The following is a 22,481-nucleotide window of genomic DNA, read 5'->3' as shown; positions in this document are numbered from 1 at the left end:
GCTCCTCTGATGCTGCTTGGCCTGCTGTGTTCATCCAGCTCTACACCTTGTTATCTCACCTCATTAATATTCAGCCTCCCATCTTAACAAACTCCCCAAACAGGTTCAACATTGGCAAAACTCAACGAAAAAACCAGAGCAATCATTTGGCGGAATCACCTCACTGGTTATTCTGGACAATTTCGATGTTGGACTGTAGGCCCCAACATTGTTCTATGGGCATCGGCCACGCTCGCCCCATATCCATGGACATTAGCATCCAACATGTGCCAGTTTCCAAGAGCCCTCAGGGAGCATATTCTTTCTAGTTAAAAGATGCTTATGCACGTCAAAGCTGCACCTTAGGTTGCACTGGCACATATCATTATAATGCTGCAGCAAGGACACTGCACCCAGCTCACGGACTGATTCTGCTGCATCTGTGGCCTGTTCACTTGCTGTCATCATTCACTTTGAGCCTACCCAGATGCTTACAGCATCCCAGCCTTGATTTGCCTTGTCTCTCCTTTCTTGTTCTTTAATCCCCTCAGCCAGAGCTACCAGACTCGTATTACTGATGAAAGCAAGGTGTAGAGCTGGATGAACACAGCAGGCCAAGCAGCATCAGAGGAGCAGGAAAGCTGACGTTTCGGGCCTAGACCTTTCTTCAGAAATATTTTCATTTCTGAAGAAGGGTCTTCTGATGCTGCTTGGCCTGCTGTGTTCATCCAGCTCTACACCTTGTTATCTCGGATTCTCCAGCATCTGCAGTTCCTACTATCTCATATTACTGATGTCTTGCTATGCTTTTTACTGCAGACACAAAGCCAGGAAGCTTGCCATAGTTGTCAGCAGGCCTCAGTCAAGATAAGTGAAGGGGCTGGGGGAGGTGGCCTTCACACAGAGGTTCTCAACAGAGTAAGTCAAGTGCAGCCTTCAATGCCAGTCCAGGCCTTGCTAGGGCAGTCTGAATCAGGATGACACAGCTATTACTGTTGGTGTGGGTGGGAGGGAGAATGCTGAGTGGGCAGTACAATGGGCTGCAGGCTTAATGATGTCAGAGTTTGAGGTGGCTGAGACCGAGTGGAGAAGATGATGTCGGCAGTAGTGAGAGTAGTAAGGTATGTCCTTGGTTGGAGGTGGGTACTGTAACAAAGAGCGAGTGAGTGTGAAGCATTGGAGAGGATGGTCCATTTACCCTGACAGACTGGAGAAGGATATTGACTTTCTTATTACAATTCAGACAGCTGAGACTGCTTTAACCCAGGTGGCACCTTCGGTCCAGGCTGGCATGGGTCTGCTGTTGTAGCCTCTGCTGCTAGTCCTGGGGAAGGAGGTAGTCCCTTGCCTGCACTACCCTGTCCAGCAGCACCTCCACACAAAACACGGTGCTGGTATCCTCCAGTTTGCCATATCTGGGGCAAATATCAGCAACTGTTTAGGATTGCTCCAGATGAACTGTGCTTGTAGGGTGCCCAAGGGGCTTTTAAAGTGCAAGGGATGCCAATGAATTCTGACATATCTATTGAGTGGCAAGTTGTTCTGGGAAAGATGCATGGTAAATTGGTGTATAAATTGGACATGAGAGATGTCTTAGGAATGTGGTAGGTAATTAATGTGGTGAGTTTGGTAAAATGCAACATGCAGTGACAAACCCTCCAGAAAACTTAATGCAATTCAGACTTAGCCACAAAGTTGTAAGATTCAGGCCTAAGTTTCTATTTTATCCAAAAAATTATAGTGGTGCTGCTGATTTTGTGACCTTTTAATTGTTTTACCTTTTAGCACAAGGGCACTGCTAGAGATTAATCAGTAAGCCAAAATCAACATGTTTGGTTTTCCAAGGTTGATATAATGATAGAACAGGTCGAAATGCAAGGAGGTTTGTGCCCTTTCTCTGGTACAAAATTATTTGTTGTCCATTACAGAAATAATTTTTTTCAGCTATCAATTCAAGAGGCACAATTTTGTTCAGTTGCAAAAGGGCATATCTGTACAGTCCTCTTCTCTTAAAAAATGGTAATGTTGTAAGAGAGTCAATGAATATTAAAATCCTGGAAAAATCCAAGATTCAAATTCCAACAAGTTTACCAGCAGGAAGAAAGTAAACTCCCATGCCAACTTTCATCCCTTCCACCCTCACTTGTAGTGGTTTAAGTTGAATCTCACACTTAGATTTCTGTTTCACAACGATAGAGAACATCTTTCCCCACATTTTGGAATCTGGACCCCAAAATCAGGTTCTGGCTTCACACTGCCTGATACCCAACACAATTTTTTACAATACACCAAAAGAACTGCAGATGCTGGAAATCAAAAACAAAATCAGAGACCTGTTCTGAAAAAGGATGACTGGACCCAAAATGTTAACTCTGCTTTCTCTCCAGAGATGATGCCAGATCTGCTGAGTTTTTCCAACAATTTTTTTACGAGCTGCCCAATTAATTGTTAATTGTGCCAAGCTCCTGTGCACTTGTCCAATTAAGGATGCTGGGCAAGCAGAGGATCAGTAAAGCTAAAGGGCTAAATTGGTGCAATTTACTAATTGCAACATTTACTTAACTAGAAAGTATATCTATGTAAAGGTACGAAAACAATTACTTTAAAACTAAATAACCTCTCACTGTTTTACACTAAAATTATTATAGATGTTATGGGGTGGCATGGTGGCTCAGTGGTTAACACTGCTGCCTCAGCTCCAAGGACCCAAATTCGAATCTACCCTTGAGCGATTGTTTGTGTTGAGTGTACACTTTCTTCCTGTGTCTACATTGGTTTCCTTGGGGGTGTTCTGGTTTCCTCCCAGAGTCCAAAGATGTGCAGATTAGGTGGATTGGCTGCGCTAAATTGCCCATAATGTCCAGGGATGTGCAGGCCAGATGGATTAGCTGTGGGAAATGCAGGTAACAGGGATGGGTGGGTCTGGGTGGGATGTTCTTTGCAGGGTTGGTTTGGGCTCAATGGGATGAATGGCCTGCTTCCACACCATGGGGATTCTATGATTATACACTTGTGATTGCTCTCAGTAAGTGGTACATCCTTTCAGTATACTCACATACTCTGAAGCTGCATTTTGTGATAAGGACGTTTGACTCTATTTGTAGCTGCCATTTGCTTCCCTTCTTAGTATTAGGGTACTGCAAGCTGTCATCTGGAGTGCTGCAAGATGCCTTGGGTGAGTATTGCCCAGTGAGACGCTGCTGTGACTCACTGCTGCAGGTGAAAAGAAAAAGTGAAGTTGTGGAACTGTTAGGTGCCTTTGGACTTAGAATTGCTGGTCAACATTGCTGTGAGCCCTCCTGTTGCCATCCCTGCCGCAACCCATCTCATTCATGTCTTTCACTGTCACCTCCATCTCAACTATTCTGCTCATCAGGCCACCAACCTGAACATACTGTAAATCACAACTCAAAGTTTTACTGCTTGTATCTTCTCCTGCACCAAATCCTGTTCCCCAACCACCCTTTTCCTTGCAGACCTATGCTAGAAGATCTTTCAATGTTTCCAATTATGTTTTTTTTATTGTTTTGTCTATTTGTATCTTTTGCTTTCTCCACCCACCCTGCAATACCCAAAAATATTGTTTCTCTGACTCTTTGCTTGAATAGGTTTGAACTCTTTGTCCCGCTATTGTTAGCTGTGCCTTGAATCATCTAATTCCTATTCTCTGGCATTCTCTTCCTCACACTCTTCTTTCAAGATTTGCTTTAAAGTTCAGATTTTTGAACAGACATTTGCTCACCATACTTAATATTTCCCCTTGCTTGGTAACCATCAAGCCTCTGTGGAGCATCAGTTTTCTACATTAAAGGTGCTTTGTAAATGCACATTGTTGGTTTTATTGCTTTTAAGGTTTATTGTGGTTTTTAAAACTGGAATATTGTTTAGAGTCACAAATTAGTTTTAAAATGGCAAATGCGGTTTTATTTCTTAAGTTTCTCCCTTTTGCCCCACTATAAAAACATCAGTTTTTTTTCTATCACATTTGCACTGTTTGTGTGGGACTTTCATATACTTCTATGGGAGACCTTTGTTGTGCATCCATGGAGTGTTAGCTCCAGTCCACAAGAGTTGAACTGCAGTGGAATATGTGGCAGTTTCAGCCATTTCCATAATCAATTTTCCTGTCCTTGAACAATCACTGAGAAAGGGAATAGTTGACATGCAACCATTGACAATTTGAGATGGAATATGATACTAGATGCTGAAGTACTTGTGTGAGTATTGATTTCAAGACAGGCTTCAATACAGCTACAGAATTGTAGGATAAAATCTCAAACTTGTATCACACTGAAATTGATATTGAACCCACCTATTGGGGTAACTGGGCTTATAATGTTTTTTCCTCCACCATTCTGGTTCCTTCCAAATTTTCCCACACTCACAGAATTCACTCTGATTTCTTTGCCTTGTCCCCTATCCAGGCTGAGAAGCAACAAGGTCACCCCTACCACCTGCACCAGGCCAGTTGACCTGCAATTTGGCCTTTTCCAATGCCTTCTCTCTTTTCCCTTGTCTTGTTGAAAGGAAACTCTAACCACAGACCCCTCCCTGGCAACTTAGCTTGGAACTGGTTCATTTTTCCCAAACCGTTCATCCACACAGGACTCTGCAAACCCAAATAAGATGAAAAGCTGCTCTGAACCACTGTCTTTATTCACTTACTAATCTAAAATTTAAATTCATTCATGGGATGAGGGCATCGCCAGGTAGGCCAGCAATTATTGCCCATCCCTAATTGCTCAGAGAGCAGATTAAGAGTTAACCACGTTGCTGTGGGTCTGGAATCACATGTAGGCCAGACAAATAAAGATGGCAGTTTCCTTCCCTAAAGGACATTAATGAACCAGGTGAGGTTTTCCAACAATCGACAATGGATTCATGGTCATCATTAGATTCTTAACTCCAGATTTTTATTGAATATTTTGCATCAGTGTTTAATGTGCAGGAGGATATGGAAGCTAGAGAACTTGGGGAAATAAATGGCGACATCTTGAAGTGTCCATGTTACAGAGGAGAGGTACTGGACATCTTAAAATGCATAAAGGTGGACAAATCCCTGGCACCTGATCAGGTGTACCCTAGAACTTTGTGGGAAGCTAGGGAAGTGATTGCTGGGCCCCTTGCTGAGATATTTGTATCATTGATAGCCACAGGCGAGGTGCCGGAAGACTGGAGGTTTGTTAACGTGGTACCACTATTTAAAAAAGGTGATAAGGAAAAGCCAAGGAACTATAGACCTGTGAGCCTGGCGTCATTGGTGGGCAAGTTCCTTTATTCTTTTATTCATTCACGGGATGAGGGCGTCACTGGCTAGGCAACATTTATTGCCCATCCCTAATTGCCCAGAGGGCAGTTCAGAGTCAACCACATTGCTGTGGGTCTGGAATCACGTGTAGGCCAGACCAGGTAAGGATGGCAGTTTCCTTCCCTAAGGGACATTAGTGAACCAGGTGGGTTTTTCCGACCATCGACAATGGATTCATGGCCATAATTTGATTCTTAATTCCAGATATTATATTGAATTCAAATTCCACCACCTGGGTGCCCAGAATGTTACCTAGGTCTCTGGATTAACAGTCCAGCGATAGTGCCACTAGGCCATCGCCTCCCTGATGATGTTGGAGGAGATCCTGATGGACAGGATTTATATGTATTTGGAAAGACAAGAACTGATTAGGGATTGTCAGCATGGCTTTGTGCGTGGGAAATCATATCTCACTTAACTTGATTGAGTTTTTTGAAGAAGTAATGAAGGCAGAGTGGTGGATGTGATCTATATGGACTTCAGTATAGCATTCGACAAGGTTCTGCGTGGTAGGCTGGTTAGCAAGGTTAGATCACATGGAATACTGGGAGACCTAGCTATTTGGATACAGAACTGGCTCAGAGGTAGGAGACAGAGGGTGGTGGTGGAGGGTTGTTTTTCAGATCGGAGGTCCGTGACCAGTAGTGTGCCATAAGGATCGGTGTTTGGTCCATTGCTTTTTGTGATTTGTATAATTGATTTAGATGTGAACACAGGAGGTATGGTTAGCAAATTTGCAGATGACACCAAAGTTAGTGGTGTAGTGGACAGCAAAGAAGGTTACTCAAATGGGCCAATGGGCCGAGAAGTGGCAGATGGAGTTTAATTTGGATAAATGTGAGGTGCTGCATTTTGGAAAGGCAAATCAGGGCCGTTCTTATGTACTTAATGATAAGGCCCAGGGGAGTGTTCCTGAACAAAGAGACCTTGGAGAGCAGGTTCATAGTTCCTTGAACGTGGAGTCACAGGTAGATGGGAGAGTGAAGAAGGCATTTGGTATGTTTGCCTTTATTGGTCAATGCCTTGAGTGCAGGAGTTGGGAGGTCACATTGTGGCTGTACAGGACACTGGTTAGGCCACTTTTGGAATACTGCATGCAATTCTGGTCTCCCTGCAATAGGAATGATGTTGTGAAACTTGCAAGGGTTCAGAAAAGATTTACAAGGACGTTGCCAGGGTTGGAGGGTTTGAGCTATAGGGAGAGGCTGAATACGCTGGGGCTATTTTCCCTGGAACGTCGGACGCTGAGAGGTGACCTTACAGAAGTTTATAAAATCATGAGGGGCATGGATAAGGTGAATACCTAAGATCTTTTCCCAAGGGTAGGGGAGTCCAAAACTAGAGGGCATAGATTTAAGTTAAGAGTGGAAAGATTTAAAAGGACCTAAGGGGCAACATTTTAACGTAGAGGGTGGTGCGTGTATAGAATGAGCTGCCAGAGGAAGTGGTGGAGGCAGTATAATTGCAACATTTAAAAGGCATTTGGATGGGTATATGAATAGGAAGGGTTTAGAGGGGTATGGGCTGAATGGGACTAGAATAATTTAGCAATGTGACTCACTTGGACAAGTTGCACCAAAGGGTCTGTTTCCATACTATACAGCTTTATGACTCTATGAATTTAAATTGCACCATCTGCTGTAGCAGATTTGAACCTGTGTTCGCTGGACATTACCTGGGTGTCTGAATTAATAGCCTAGTGATAATACCATTACGCTATCGCCTCTCCTAAATGAGACATACATCATGTATTTCTCCTCCTCCTCCTCCCACCCGCCTGCATAAGTGTAAATCCCTTCCCACCAATTGTGAAGAAATTGGACTGTTGCTCATTGTAATCCTTCTATTTCAATGAGAAATATTTTGGCCCCAGATGTGCCATCCCTACTCCCCTATTATTCTATTCTCTCCTCCCCACCGCCCCCCCATCACTTTTTATTTGTTTTTTCCTCATAACCACCACTACCCCAGCCAACTCCTAGCCTTGCTTGGTCTGAATACTGCAGTTAAGCTTTCATCCCAATATTCAACACCAGTTGGTCACCAATTGTTCATTACTGACAAAGGAGGGAATATGTTTTTTTTTAAAAAATCAACTTCATAACTTGTATTTGAACCTTGTAAATGAAAAATAAGGTTATTGAAAATGAAAGTGTGTGAGTATACTTATATTGGTGCTTACTTTTAATAGAGGCCCATGTGATCCTGGTTAGATTGAAAGTGCAAAGTTTAGCAGTGTGTGTTAAATTACATATATGTTGAACTGTATACTGTTGAGGACAGCAATTGTGCTGCTGTATTTGTGTCAAGTGTCTAGTGCAATCAAAATCCGCACTCTCACTGTTTCCAGCTGTCGAAATACTGGATATTGTTGAGGCTCATGTCATGACCAATTTACATGCATATTATCTTTTACCACCCCTTCCTATTTGTTATCCCTGAGGCCAGAGGTTTTTAGTTTCATGGAAAAACAAACTAAATTGTGGAAAAGAGGTCACAAAGCATTATAAAACTCTTGAAATCCGCACTGCTGGTCTTGGTCATAAGCTTTTTGTTCAGTAATCTTTCTCAAATATATGCTGTGGTTTGGTTGGTAACTTTTTCTGAAACCATATTTTGTTGGTTTTCCTGAGTTCTTGAGGTTGGCCAATCATCGTTCTACTATCATAGTGAAGAGCAACCAATTCTTTGTTGAAATAAGAATTTTTGAATTCAATCCATAAGTACTACTGGGGGACTGACAAAGAAGGGGGAGCTTTTCAACAAGTGTGCCTTTGATTTTTTTTTTCTGTTTTAGATCTAACATGTCAAACTTACACCTAACGAAGAAGGGCAGGGAAGAACAACGGCTAAATCTGCATCGAAACTTCACAGTCGCTTCCCCTGCAGAATTTGTAATTCGGTTTGGTGGGAACCGGGTTATTGAAAAGGTATTCGGCATGTGGTATGTGGTTTGTGAAACGGAATTGATTGGTCTTTTGTAGAATGTGCTTAAAATTGGATTGCATAGAACGCCACAGAAAATATGAAGGGATATATTTTTCTCCCAATGATCCAGGTTCTGAATTATGAGAGAAAAATCTATTTGCATGTTCAACCATAAAAATGCATATTACACATAACAAAGTACATGAAAATGTAAAAAAGAGCACTTGCGGAAAATGAGACGATAATTTGCAGGGACAGAAACAAGTTATATGGACCAATAAACTAGTCCCATCTTGATAAGTTAGCTTCATTCAGTACTGTTCATGTGTTTTTGATTTCTATTCTCTCTCAGATCAGTATATATTATTCTATTTAATAGCCTTCTTTGGTAACTTGTTCAATACCCTAATTGCATGAAAATATTCCTCTCACATCCCAGATTCTTCATATTTCCCAATTTTTAACTTGTCTTCCTTAATATTTCAACAAATTACCAGAATGAACAACTTTTTTAAATTTGGTATCAGATTGGCCTGATGACATTATGATTTTGAAAATTGCAACTGTATTCTTTTTAAAAATTCCTTTCCAAATAAATTACTCAGTTTCCCTAGGCTTCCCTCAAAACCTAAAGGTATTCATAGCTGCATTTTGCAGCATTTTCTGTTCAAACTTCTGTTTCACGCTTAGTCCTTCATTGTCCGTATGTTCCAGTGTTGCACCACATATTACAAGATCATAGCAGAAAATGAAAATGAATCACCTTATGGTCGGAAAAGAACAATATAACGTGCGTTATAAACAGAATAATTCCCTGATGCACTGCACATTTTTGAAGAGGTTATGATTATGTATAATCCTCACCCCATTGACTTGTGCCATTACTCTTTACCAGGTTCTGATTGCCAACAATGGCATTGCAGCTGTTAAATGTATGCGGTCCATCCGCAGATGGTCCTACGAAATGTTTCGAAACGAAAGAGCAGTTAGGTTTGTTGTCATGGTTACTCCTGAAGATCTGAAGGCCAACGCAGGTATGCTTTAGGAATTGTGTGCACACAAGATTGTTTAATAATGTTATTGCAAAACCGTTGGAATTTTAAGTTCTGGAAATTACCATCCTCATTGATGTGGAATGATATTCCTTTTAGAATACATCAAAATGGCAGATCAGTATGTACCAGTCTCTGGAGGACCCAACAACAATAATTATGCTAATGTAGAGCTGATTGTGGACATTGCAAAGAGAATCCCAGTGCAGGTAAATTACAATGTATAATTTATTGTATTGTTGCAAATAATTTAGAATGGAATGGGGAGTGATGATTTTTTTCCGATGCATAATTTTTATTTAAAGTTTTACCTTTCCTTTCGTGTAATTCATGTTTCTACTTTTCCCAGCCCAAACTATGGATTGTCCAAGTTTTCAATGAAGCGTGCATTCCTGATTCTTTATAGAATTTTTTTCCTACCATTTCTTGTCACAATGTATCATCCTTTTATTTTGAAAAGCAAAACTAATAAAGATTAAACAAGGTTATGAACTTAAATGAAATTGTCTATGCCTTTGAACATGCCCCCCAGTTGTGATCTGCCACTGGACCTCCCTTCCCTCTCCTAATTCTCTGTGTGTGCGCAGCTATTTCCTAACACACTGTTCAACTTTAGAATACATGCCCTGTTAACAACATAATAGTTATTGTCTATTGGGCAAGAGAATGTGTCATACCATTAGGATCTACTACCTTTCCTGTGCTCCCTTAGAGTTTTGCTAATTAGTGCTGAAAATTGATCTGGAAAGAAAAGTGGTTTACTAGGTAAGGCCTAGCTTTCATTGGCCAACTTGGGTGCTTTACGAAAATAAATAATCACCTCAGAAAGAAAAATTACAAAGATAATTTCAAAATAAATCAAAAGAAACTTCTCCGTATTAGATATGAAAGTGTAGCATCAATTACTGGCAGATTGCATTTTACAAACAATGATAGACTACACACTTAAAGTAACATCTAAAATCAGGAGGGGGAGACCCAAGTGAAACTAAGTAACACATGGGGATCAGGGAATGAGCAGAAGAAAGGAAATTCTTGGTGCACATATTGCAGGCAGTTGTGTAAAGCCTGAATCCTCAGGATCTAAATCGGGTTAGAAAAATGTTTTCATTGGAAATTCTACCTGCATTTGAGATGTGCCACCTTAATCTCATTGATGTATTACCACAAAATAACGATAACTTAAGTGCTATATCTCAGCAATGTTTGAACTTGGAATTCTTGTGTTCCTCCAGGCAGTTTGGGCCGGCTGGGGACATGCCTCTGAGAACCCTAAACTTCCAGAACTCCTTCAGAAATATAACATTGCATTTCTAGGTGAGATTTGTTTTCAATAAGGAATCACCGAATTGAGGAGAGTAATCTGGTCCTATGCTCAAGTGCATTCTCCAAGAATCCAAATTTCCCTTAGTATTCTGTTAACCAAGCATTTCCTGAAATGGTGAGAACAGTGGTTTGTGCATAGAAGGATAAGATGAAATAAGATGGATTACAAACATCATCATTGGTCTGTTGAACTTAATACCCTATTATAAAAACAAAATATTACAGATGTTGGAAATCTTAATCGCAAACTGAAAGCGCTGCAAAATTGAAGCAAATCTGGCAGCATCTGTGGCAAAAGAAGCATTTTGACTCCAGTATATATTTTTTTTCTTTGGAATGGAGCAGCTTGGCATGCACCACCCAGTTTCTCAGGTTCACTGTGCAGTCTAACCAGATTTCCTGAAAGGAACTGCTGGAGGCTGTCAACATAAAGTTACTTTCTTTTAACTATAGTGGCATGGGAAGGAAGAAGGGCTCAGGATTTCTGCAGGTTAAAATGAATCCATACTTTTCCCCCACCCACCATCTCATTCTCCCCTTCCAACCCCAACCTTTCCCTCTCCCAACAGACTGCCTGAGAGATGCTAAACAAGCCTAATTCCATTGATGTGGCATTTCATTCATGAAATAATTCAGGGATTTATGATGCCATAATGATTCTAGATAAAGATAGATGAAAAGTTTCTCTTCTTTATTTTTCATATGGAAGGATTAAAACGGTGAGAGAATTAATTTATACTATCATTTGCTCTTAAAAATCTGACCTGTGATTAACTATAGAATACTAAACACATTGAAGTAAGTCAATCACAATTGTAGAAAGATTAGAGTTGATAGGTCCCATCTTTTAACACAAGTTTTATAGACATTTGAGTATAAGCTGAATATGAAGTCACAGTATTCAATAAGCACTCAATTCTGTTTTCTCAGTTTGACCTCCATTTGTTTTTAAGTGTGTCATTTCTTATAGGTCCTTCAAGTCAGGCTATGTGGGCACTAGGAGATAAAATAGCCTCCTCCATTGTAGCACAGACTGCAGGGATCCCAACATTGCCTTGGAGTGGAAACGGTAAGGGGACAGACTGGTTTCATGGATAACACTTTTACATCAGTAGAAATAGGAGATAGTGGAAAGAATATTTGCATTGTGCATTTGTTCCCTGTGTCGAACAGTCTTTCACAATATGAAATATTTTTACGTTAATGTAGAGCGGATCAAATTATCTGTATGATTTTGACAAAGCTATCAAAGTAAGTTGACTCAGAAACCATCATGGCTATTTAAGATAAAATTGTTATGTTGTTAAAGAAAATTACCTTGAACAGTATGACTTTGCAATCAAACCCATTATGATCTGCAATTCTAAGTCTTTAGTGAAGTCTTTGGTTTTAATGGGACTTAAACTTCAGCAAGGAAGGATATTTAAAGCTGCAGCCCCAGAAAAATAGGTTGTCAACTGATGGAGCACTAACTACAGTATTTCAGTATGAGATGTTATTGAGTGGAGGGGAAAAATGGAAAAGAATTGGAGTGATCAATCAAATAAATGACTGAAAGTACATTGTTATTCCTCCTCAGTTGACACACTTGACTTCATTCTTTCAGTTTTGCATTTTGTTTTTAAATTTGATTGCAAATAAGGAAGTATCAATATTTGCTCTGGCTATCATGTGTATCTGACCAAGAGTGATCCTTTCCCCACTTGAAACGCACATGTGTAGGACTATGTATGATGCAGATCTAAGTTAATAATTATGCTAGTTCAGACACTGTATGTGAATAGAAAGGCTATCTTGTCTTGAGCCAGAGAAATGAGATCAAGGAAGTATAAAAGTGTCATGACTTTTTTAAACTTAACCGTTTTCTACTTTTCATCTTTGACTCTTGAGAAACTCGTATGTTGCAAATGCATGCATTTATCTGTATGTATCACGAGGTGATCTGTTCAGTTTCACTAAATTTCTTACTTCACTTGAGCTAACCACTCAGGTCAACCAACTCAACACATACCAGGGATTGATCTTTTAAATCTGATTGTTCAGTTCCGCACTGTAAATGTATTTACTGTAGTAACTGCAGCACAGTGAAACCCTTCCTCCTCAGCTTTAAGAAAAATAACACCGTGTAATCTACTTTGTAGAAGCTTGCCTTGCAGCAAATTTTAACTTTATTCAAAGAAAATATAGTACAGTGGGTGATATATAAAACCTGACAGCCCAAAAATTTCAAACGTTTGCTGAAGATTAGTTGAAATTCTCCTGCTATTGTAATAACTTTTGGGGACTTTTGAAATAGAAACAGCAATAATCATGAAGCAATTACTCTAAGGCCAATTAATTATCTTTTGTTGTATGACTTGTACGGTGCAGAGAGAGTTTGATCATTTTGGTTAGTGTGCTTGCTGCATAATGACCAACATTATAAACGAGCAGGAATTATAACTTGGTTTCATCAATGGGCAAATGTAAATATACTATCAATGAACTGTATATGCTGAAAGATGCCAGCTCCATTTTATGTCTATTGAATTAGCTTATCTTGTTTTGTGCGTAAATGGAAGTGCTGTAATTAACTCAATAGCCCTGGTTGGGGAGGAGAGAAAATCGACTGGCTTTCCCAATTAACTCTGCATGGGTGGCATAGCCTTCCATGAACACACCTGTCCCAAATTTAATCCACAGCTGACACCCTCCCATCCAGTGAAATACTTCCCTACTACTAAACTTGTCACAGAGAGAGCATTCAATTCCATCCAGTATCTCTTACTTATTTGCATAGATATTAAATATTTTGTCTCCTGCATCACTTAGATCTGATTCTTGAATGGACAGAGGAAGATCAGAAACTGAAGAAGATTGTCAGTGTTCCTAAAGAAGTGTACATGAATGGCTGTGTACGAGATGCCACTGAAGGTTTAGAGGTGAGAACTAATGTACCTTTGACAAAGCAGATAAAGATGAGAACCATTGCTAGTTGTATGTGGCATGTATGTCAATGATAATGTTTCTTCATGTGGTGAAATTATAATCTCCAGTGAGTCCTGTGTAAGTTATTTGCTGAAAACAAGAGATGGAAAAAATGAATAGTGACCCTGTGAGCAACAGATAAGTTCAGTTTTGGAACCAAGTCTACCCATTCTTTGAGGCATTGGTGTCTGCATAGGAGGCAGTGATAAGCTTTGAAATTCAGTGAATTTAGCTGGTAATGCGTGTGATGTAATGCTAATTGTCATGAGAATCACAGGTTCAAATAACTACTGTCTGTTGGAGGAGTGCAATTGTTATTGTATTTTGGTTTTCTATTTTATGTTAATTAGGTGCAGCATCAAAGTTCTCTTGATCCAGCTCAAGTGTAGCATCTATTAGTTGTAGAACAAAGCTCCTTCTGTTCTGTCAACATGCATTAGATTTCGTATATTAAGCAATATTTTGTGTATTTTTTCAATATCCATAGTTAAAAATTCTCTCTACTTTAAATTGTGCAATAATGTACTGGTTGAGAGAGAGATCATCTATTAGTCTGAATGTTACAATGTCAGATCCCTACCCTTCTCTCCACCAAATAACCCTCACAACACCATCATTAGCTGTATCAGGATGCTCTGATAGAAGCAGAAATGCAACAGTTTGCATTGTGATACGTATGGGCTTGTACTGTGAGCCAGAGCCTTATTCATCTCAGAGGTCAGAGTATGGGGATTAGCAGTTCCCTTCTCCAGCTCTGCTAAAGACACTAGTGAAACACCTCCCAGGAATAATGGAATTTTATATATTTTCTTTAAACAGAAGCCTGATGGGTTGATCATGGGTGGGAACCTATTGGAAGGCAATTATTATTTAAATTCATAATCTTAATTGTATGTGGCTGTTTTAGTCTGTGATTGGCTAATAGTGGCTTTGGAGCTTATATGCCATAACATGAAACTGGTTTGAATATTCTTAAATTCAGAGTAAAGAGGGCAACAGGCATTGTAAAGTAAAGGAAACTGAATTTTCTTGGACTAAGTCAGGGGCATCTCTGAGCTATGGGCTGGCCCCTCATGTCAACTGTTTACGTCAAAGGAGAAGATGATAGATCTAGTCAGCTGAGGATAACAGAGCATCTGACAATTACTTACTGTGGCTCCTTCATTGCTGACTGGCTGATGCAGATGTCTCAGACTGAAAGAAGCCAATGGTGAATATATTAAGCATTTTGGTGACTTTAAAAATCATTGGCAAGAGATGTTCCTGGTTCAACAGATCCTGTTGCAAGAGATTACAATTAATGGTATCAGAATCAATGTGCCATTTTAACCAAACTGGTGCAGGAGAAACTGGGGCTGGTAGAGAAAGTTTTTCTTTTTGTTCCCATATGAATTCCTGCTCCAACAGACCCTGCAAAAAAAATTTTGGGGGCTTTCCTTGCCCTGGACTTCCCGTATACCTTTCTACACCTCTTTCCTGGGCACTGGGGCAAAGCTAGATAGCTGCTTGTTCCAGCTAATTTCAGGTGGAGATAAACAAGACTTTTGCACATTAGGCCCGTGAGTTAGAAGTTTTGGAGCCCTATCACTGGAGGTCTAGATGATTTTCCATCACTTGGCCTCTGCCCATATCATTTCTCTCAAGTTATATTGGTCCCCTTCCTGCAAGTATCTGCACTTCCTTTATTTTACTGCAGCAGTTCTTTCAGGGTGATCACTGGTATACCCTCATCCTACTTGTCATAGTCTTCCTATGACCGTCCATTTTAGGCCAAGAGCTCATGTTAGGACAGACCTAATGTAGATTTGTTGTGAAGTTGTATTACTCCAGCCACACTCCAAAGCTATGTTTTAAGTGTCTTAATCAGGAAACGTCCCTGAATGTATTTGTGAATGAAGTGAGTTATTTATTTCAGGTCGCTTGTAACTCGGTATCAGGTTGAAGCAAACTAAATACTTGGGTGAATTATTAGTCCATATTTTTCTGTGGATCTCACTTTGCTCTGGATTATATCCCAACAACAGCAGTTTGTGCACTGGAAAGATTTACAGCTGCTTCATCTTCCTCTTGTCAAAGTTATACACTGACATTCAGAGTGCAGTAGAGAGGGACCGTCATTGTGTTGAAGGCGCTGTCTTTTGGATGAGAGTTGAACTGAGGCACCATCTGCCTGTTCTGGTGGATGTAAAAGATTCCATGCCACGACTTGGAAGAAGAGCAACGGAGCTGGTTTTCCCTGGTATCTTGGCCAATATTTATCCCTTAATCAACATCACAAAAATAGTTTATGAACAAAATATTGTGGATGCTGGAAATCTGAAATAAAAACAAAGTGCTGAAGAAACCCAGCAGGTCTGGCAGCGTCTGTGGAGAGGGAAATAGCTACTATTTCTGAAGAAGAGTCATGCTGGATTCAAAACATTTAACTCTGTTTCTCTCTCCACTGATGCTGCGAAACCTGCTGAGTTCTCCAGCACTTTTCTGTTTATTTCACAAAGGTAGCTTGTCAGATGACTATCATGTAGTTGTGAGAGTTTGTTGTGTGCAAGTTGGCTGCCACATTGCCTACACTGCGACTTCAAAAGGTACATCATTGACTGTCAAGTGCTTTGAGACATGTAGTGGTTGTGAAAAGCGTTTATACAAATGCAAGTCTTTTTTAAAATCCTTCATTTGATCTGTACTTAGGCTGCAGAAAAGATCGGTTATCCAGTAATGATTAAAGCATCTGAAGGTGGTGGAGGAAAAGGCATTCGCAAAGTTGATAGTGCAGATGATTTTCCTAACCTCTTCAGACAAGTAAGTCAAATTTTACAATATATTATCTCTAAGTTGCAAGATGATAATGTTACTGGGCTAGTAATCCAGAAGTATCCAGACTAATGTTCTGGGAACTGAATTCAAATTCATACGATGGCAACTGGTGAAGTTGAAATTCAAATAATAAAATCTGGAATTGAAAGTTAGTCTCAGTGATAGTGGACATAAAACTATCATTGATTGTTTTGAAAACCCAACTGATTCATATATTTCCTTTAGGAGAAGGAAATCTGCTGTCCTTACTTAGTCAGACCCACAGGAATATGGGTGGCTTTCAGCTGCCCTCTGAAATGACCAAGCAAGCTGCTCAGTTCAAAGACAGTTAGGGATGGGCAACAAAAGCTGCCAGTGACATCCACATCCAGTGAAAAAACTTTTTTCTTTTAAGAAGTAAATTGTGGTATTTCAACAGTTTTAACATACCATGGTTTCCTGTTTTGAAAATGTAACCTCAAAGTATGCTTCCTGCAACAATTTAAATGGACGGTAAGTGTGCATTATTCTGAAATACAATGCTCTGACAGAGATGTAACTTTGATCTTAATGAGAAAGATGAGCTTGAATAGATGGATATGGATTTTATCACATTGACAGCGCCACAGTCAAAATCACTGAAATTTCCATAATCCCATTAGGGTTATGGATTGCATTACATTGCAGTTGTTTGGAAATACAGGAAATTTGTTTGTCAAAAAGCTATTTTTCATTTAAATAAATACTTTCCAGAGTCACAACATTGTTATGGTGCTAAAGGAAGCCTTAGAATTCATTGTCTCTGCATTAGAAATGGATTGAAAATTTTAAATGGATTCTACTTCTAATTGGATTTTTAAAAAATGTTCATATTTTAGTAGATCTTCCCTGCCATGTCCACAGCAAACGTGGCGTTACCATTCTGTACAAAATGCAATGACCACTTAAAATACAAATAACTTTTCAGTAAGTTTTGTCTTATCCCTGCTAATGGTAATAATGAAATCTGGCTTGACAGATCATATGTTTAAATTTTGGCAGTTGGCTTACAGTTTAACTTGCACTTGCTCCAATCGACTGCCATGTTATAACAAACAAAGTGCCGCACAGAATATCATCAACAGGCACTAGTCACATATATCCTTTGTCCACAGACTTTGGCACCCAACATTCTCCAACCCCTCACAACTATCAAGGGACCTCTCCTATACACTGGCAGGGTTCTTTCAAAGAACAAACTTTCTTTGCAGGTCACAACAACAACAAGCATTAAAAGGCTCCAGAAGAGACACTTTGTGCAGAGAGACAGGTGCCCAGCTCAAGGATTGGATCAACTGCATCTCAGGACTGCTTGTTTCTCCTCCCAGTATTCCCTTACTTCGTGCCTACCTGCATGCTCACATCATCCCTGTCTTGCCATGCTTAGCCTTGCTGTGCCAGTTAGTGCATTTACACAAGCAGGTAGTTCGTCAGAGATAGTAGGAACTGCTGATGCTGGAGAATCTGAGATAACAAGGTGTAGAGCTGGATGAACACAGCAGGCCAAGCAGCATCAGAGGAGCAGGAAAGCTGACGTTTTGGGTCTGGACCCTTCTTCAGAAATGGGGGAGGGGAAGGGGATTCTGAAATAAATAGAGAGAGAGGGGGAGGCGGATGGAAGATGGATCAAAGGAGCAGATAGGTGGAGAGGAGACGGAACAGGTCAAGGAGGCAGGGATGGAGCCAGTAAAGGTGAGTGTAGGTGGGGAGTTAGGGTGGGGATGGTCAGTCCAGGGAAGACAGACAGGTCAAGGAGGCGGGAATGAGGCTGGTAGGTAGAAGGAGGGGATGAGGGTTGAGGTGGGAGGAGTGGATAGGTGGCAGAAAGGACGGACAGTTTAGGGAGGCAGGGACGAGCTGGGCTGGTTTTGGGATGCTGTCGGGGGCGGGGAAATTTTGAAGCTTGTGAAGTGCACATTGATACCATTGGGCTGCAGGGTTCCCAAGCGAAATATGAGGTGCTATTCCTGCAACCTTCGGGTGGCATCATTGTGGCACTGGAGGAGGCCGAGGATGGACATGTCGTCCAAGGAGTGGGAGTGGGAGGGGGAGTTGAAGGGGGAACCTACGCTCGGTTCACGACAAACGACTGCACCTCCCAATCGCGAACCACTTCAACTCCAGTACTAGTCCTGGGGCTTGAACATGGTCAGGTGTTGCCTTGGGGTCAGGTTGGTGAGAAGTTGCCTCTGTAGTCCAGGAAGTGGGTCACGGTCAGTCCTGATGCTCCATGGCAGCCAGTCCAGATATTAGGGCTAACACAATCAAGGAAATGTGCAGCTATCAGTCATTGGTTTGGACATTTCTCATCTGAGGCTACCCAGTTGAGTCACTTAAGACGGTGCACCACAGTCAGTCAGTTTTGTCCGCAAAAACTTAAGGGAAAGGGGGTGGGGGAGCAAGGGTGGCCATTGTTGCTGGAATGAGATTGTGCAAGTTAGTCTTCAGGACAGGAGGCTGCACACTGGGGTGGGAGGGTGGATGACTATTGTGAAGTGGGTGGGCAACAGTATCTGCAAGGAGTGGGGGGAATATAGTAAAGCATGATGGGATAGGGGGTGATGTGGGAAGGGGGTTTATCCATAGTCAGGAGCACCCTGGCTTCAAATAGGGGATTTGTGTATGACCATACATGGTATCATTACCTCGTATGATAGAGGTTGAATGAGAAAGGTGGGCATGTGCAGGTGCATGTAGATGGACTGGTTGAGGACCTGTGTTGGGTGCAAAGCCAATGGTGTTCACTGGAAGGCCTATCAGTAAGGAGATTTGGATGTCTGGGGGACCACTGACCCATTGAGATGGAGGCTGTGAGCCATTTGCCCAGGAGCACATTCAATCACCTTCCATCGAATGTGCATGATGGGCAAGAAAATGGCTGCAATCAAACTTGATGTAGGCGGAGTAAATGACCTGACTTGAGGAAGGGAATTGCAAGACCCACCAATGATTGGGCTTCTAATGGGAAAGAATGTAGCGCACAGATTCATGCACCGTGCGGGTCACAGAACTGTGACCTATTCCCTGGCCATCCTAATGCATTGCCCCCTTCTCAACTCCCTGCAACAGACATGGCTGAACAAACAATTGACAGCTACACATTTGGATGCAGAAATCATAAAAGAAAAGGAATTTTGTTAGAGGAGGGCCAAAGGTGTCAGCATGACCCTTTGCCCTGTAAGTGCCTTGTTCCTTTCACTTCCAGATGATAGAGCAAACACTCAGCGCAGACCTCCATCCATGGAACGTCATCAATAGTCACCACATGATGCCTGATTTGGGCTACAAGCATGTGTAAGGTGAATTCAATGACACATAAAAATGTGTAAAATCACTTACTGTACATTGGCAGCCATGCCAACAAAATGCTCTCAATTGGTCATCTTCTTCCTCTCCCTCCCACCTCATTTTAGAAAACTCCTGGATATGCAGCTGGTTTGGCAGTTGTGCCCATTGGCCCTGGAGATTTAGTTGGGTGCTTTTGTCTGGATGGGCCAGATGTGCCAAGGGTCATCTTGCCAGAGGCAAGTCAGTTCTCCTCAGTGCCACCTTCCACAGGTCAGAGGGAGATGGGCAGGGTGAAGGTAGTAGGCCTGTTCACCTCTGTATTGTCCTGAGTGGACACTTCTGAGAAGGCTACGCACAGTTCCTCCTCAGGCTGGGTGCTTCGTGATGCCATCCTGTATCCTTGAGAAGAAGGGCCACCTGGAGTGATCACTAAGTTTCTCATCCTGCTGTCACCAAGCCTTCAGCCTTGAGACCTGATAGTTTGAACACTGGAGTGTGGGTGTATGCACCTCTCCAGTAATCTCTTACGGTTTTGGACTTGGTTTTCCATGGTAGTCACTAATCTGTCCATGGAGGTAGGTAGACGGTCACATGATTTGCTGCACTGCTACAGCTTGTGGGCAATGAAGGGCATTGTGCCCCAGGTACTTGTCTATCATTCTTGTTTCTCCCTGTGCATGTGGATGAAATCGTTAATTTCCAACATCACAGTGTCATCTCCTGCCTGCGGCTGTGTAGTTGCCCAGCCTCCGGCAGTTCCCCAAATCCCAGTAGCCTGAAACATTTTCTCGAGCAGCAATGGAGCTGTCACCGTGAGGCGCTTATCAGATTGTGGTCCCTCACTCTTTAGGGTGAATATTCTCAACATGATGTCAGTATCTGGGATGGTGGGGATGCAGAATACAGCTTTACACGGTACTCTCATCCTCAGAGTTCAAGGAGGTGACTTCCAGAGGAGCTGGGTGATTTCATTATGATGGTGGTAGACGTCCTGGCATTACCTATCAGACAAAAGAGTGAGAAGGTGTTGCAGTTAGCAGTGGTATGCAATGGATGACACCAACAGCAAGGTTATTGTAAGAATTGTATTGGAATGAAGAGCAATAGTTATTTGGTTGACAGGCATGGATGTCTCAGCATTGCCTTAACAAGTGTCCTGGAACACAACGGCCTTTTAAAGATGGAAGGGTCTCAAGGGGAGCCAGTCTTTTCTGTGGCTGTTTGCTCAATGGCAAGCCTTTCTGAGAACAATATGTGGTGGGACAGGACTTGAATTGGACAATAGGCAGGTTTGCTAAGATGCCGCGAGAAAGCTCTCTTGGCCTCATGGTGGAGATTTCTCCAAAAAACTCTCAATTTGGCCAAAAGAAGAAGATTCAGCCCTGTGCCTTTTCTTATCTAGTCTAGAGTTAATAAGAAAACATGTATTCCTATCCTCCCCAGCCAATATTTCCCCAGGGTGACCACTGAATTTTAATGCAATATTCCATTACAGATCTGAACATCTGCAGGGTATTGTCATTTCCATTATGCAATGCATAAATAAACTATAGATTAGAAAACTCCATGAATGCTGCTCACATAAGTATAGTCCATTGACAGTCAATTTAATGTAGTACAAATTGTCACAGGAGGGATTTTCTTTTGCAGATACTCTCTCTTCTGCTCCATGAGATGAAGTTCTATCCTATGGAAGTAGCACCTACTTGGTGCCTTTCCTAATTAATTGAATCCAAGAAATAAATGTTTGCACCCACTACAGAGCTAATCCTTGTAGCAATGATGTTGTATACAAGCCATAAATAATCAGTTTTCATCTGTATTAATGAGAATATGCATGACATAAACTGCAATGAAATTGAGCCTCTTAAAGTGAAATGTTACTATATTCCTGTGGTGAAATAAATCTGTAGTTTTATTCTGCAGGTTCAGACTGAGGTTCCGGGATCTCCGATTTTCGTCATGCAGATGGCCCAACATGCACGACACCTTGAGGTGCAGATCCTGGCAGACCAGTATGGAAATGCTATCTCATTGTTTGGGAGGGATTGTTCCATTCAACGTAGGCATCAGAAGATCATTGAGGAGGCACCTGTTACTATAGCAACTCAATCAGTGCTTGAGTATATGGAACAGGTAAGTATTAATTTGAGAATTGGAGTTGGACTTTGTGCTCAAGTAGCAGTTAGTTTACAATGGGAAAGTTTTGCAGTGGCATTTGTGATTTCAACATTGCTGTTGGGTAAACAGTCTTGCAACACAGCTCATCAGGTCATTGTACTCATGAAAGAGAGATAAGACCATCAATACCTCAGTGCTTTTGATTTAATATATTTGAACGTTGCTCTGGATTTTGCAATCACTGGCAATGGAATGGCTCCAGTTATTTGTTAAACTTAGATTTGGCCATAAACTTTCCACAGTTATTTTTACTGGAACAAGTGGTGATCAGGAATCTGTTTCATCCCTTTACAGGAGAATCTGTGTGAACAGGGCATGCAACTCATTAACCAACCTGATTGAAGAATCCTTAATAAGGTGCTCAGAAACTGAATCAGGAATTTTAAATTGAAACAGTTAATTCAATGCCAAGTTGTGAAGAGGAGACAAAATAAAGAAAAACAAAAAGACTTCCATTTATATTACACTTTCTTACAACTACCAAAGACTCAAATCACTTTACATTGCTTACTTTTGAAGTGTTACCACTATTGTAGGAAATGCAGCAACCAATTTTGTGCACAGCAAACTTACACAACAGCCATGTGATAATGAGATAGTAGGAACTGCAGATGCTGGAG

At 41.2% G+C, this 22,481-nt stretch overlaps 1 protein-coding gene across 1 annotated transcript in view; it reads left to right on the top strand.

Moving 5' to 3' along the window:
* LOC109937888 (acetyl-CoA carboxylase) overlaps nt 1-22,481 on the top strand; it is a 65,233-nt gene that overhangs the window by 5,297 nt on the left and 37,455 nt on the right. Inside the window, exons 2-9 of the mRNA XM_048611743.1 lie at nt 8,085-8,217; nt 9,111-9,249; nt 9,367-9,476; nt 10,503-10,584; nt 11,564-11,662; nt 13,405-13,514; nt 16,249-16,359; nt 21,607-21,820. Coding sequence (XP_048467700.1) covers nt 8,085-8,217; nt 9,111-9,249; nt 9,367-9,476; nt 10,503-10,584; nt 11,564-11,662; nt 13,405-13,514; nt 16,249-16,359; nt 21,607-21,820 — 998 coding nt within the window. The remainder of the gene's footprint in view (nt 1-8,084; nt 8,218-9,110; nt 9,250-9,366; nt 9,477-10,502; nt 10,585-11,563; nt 11,663-13,404; nt 13,515-16,248; nt 16,360-21,606; nt 21,821-22,481) is intronic.

Source organism: Rhincodon typus, chromosome 24 (genome assembly GCF_021869965.1).
Source record: "Rhincodon typus isolate 14 chromosome 24, sRhiTyp1.1, whole genome shotgun sequence".
Lineage (NCBI taxonomy): Eukaryota > Metazoa > Chordata > Chondrichthyes > Orectolobiformes > Rhincodontidae > Rhincodon > Rhincodon typus.
This window is presented reverse-complemented; position numbering and strand designations above follow the sequence as displayed.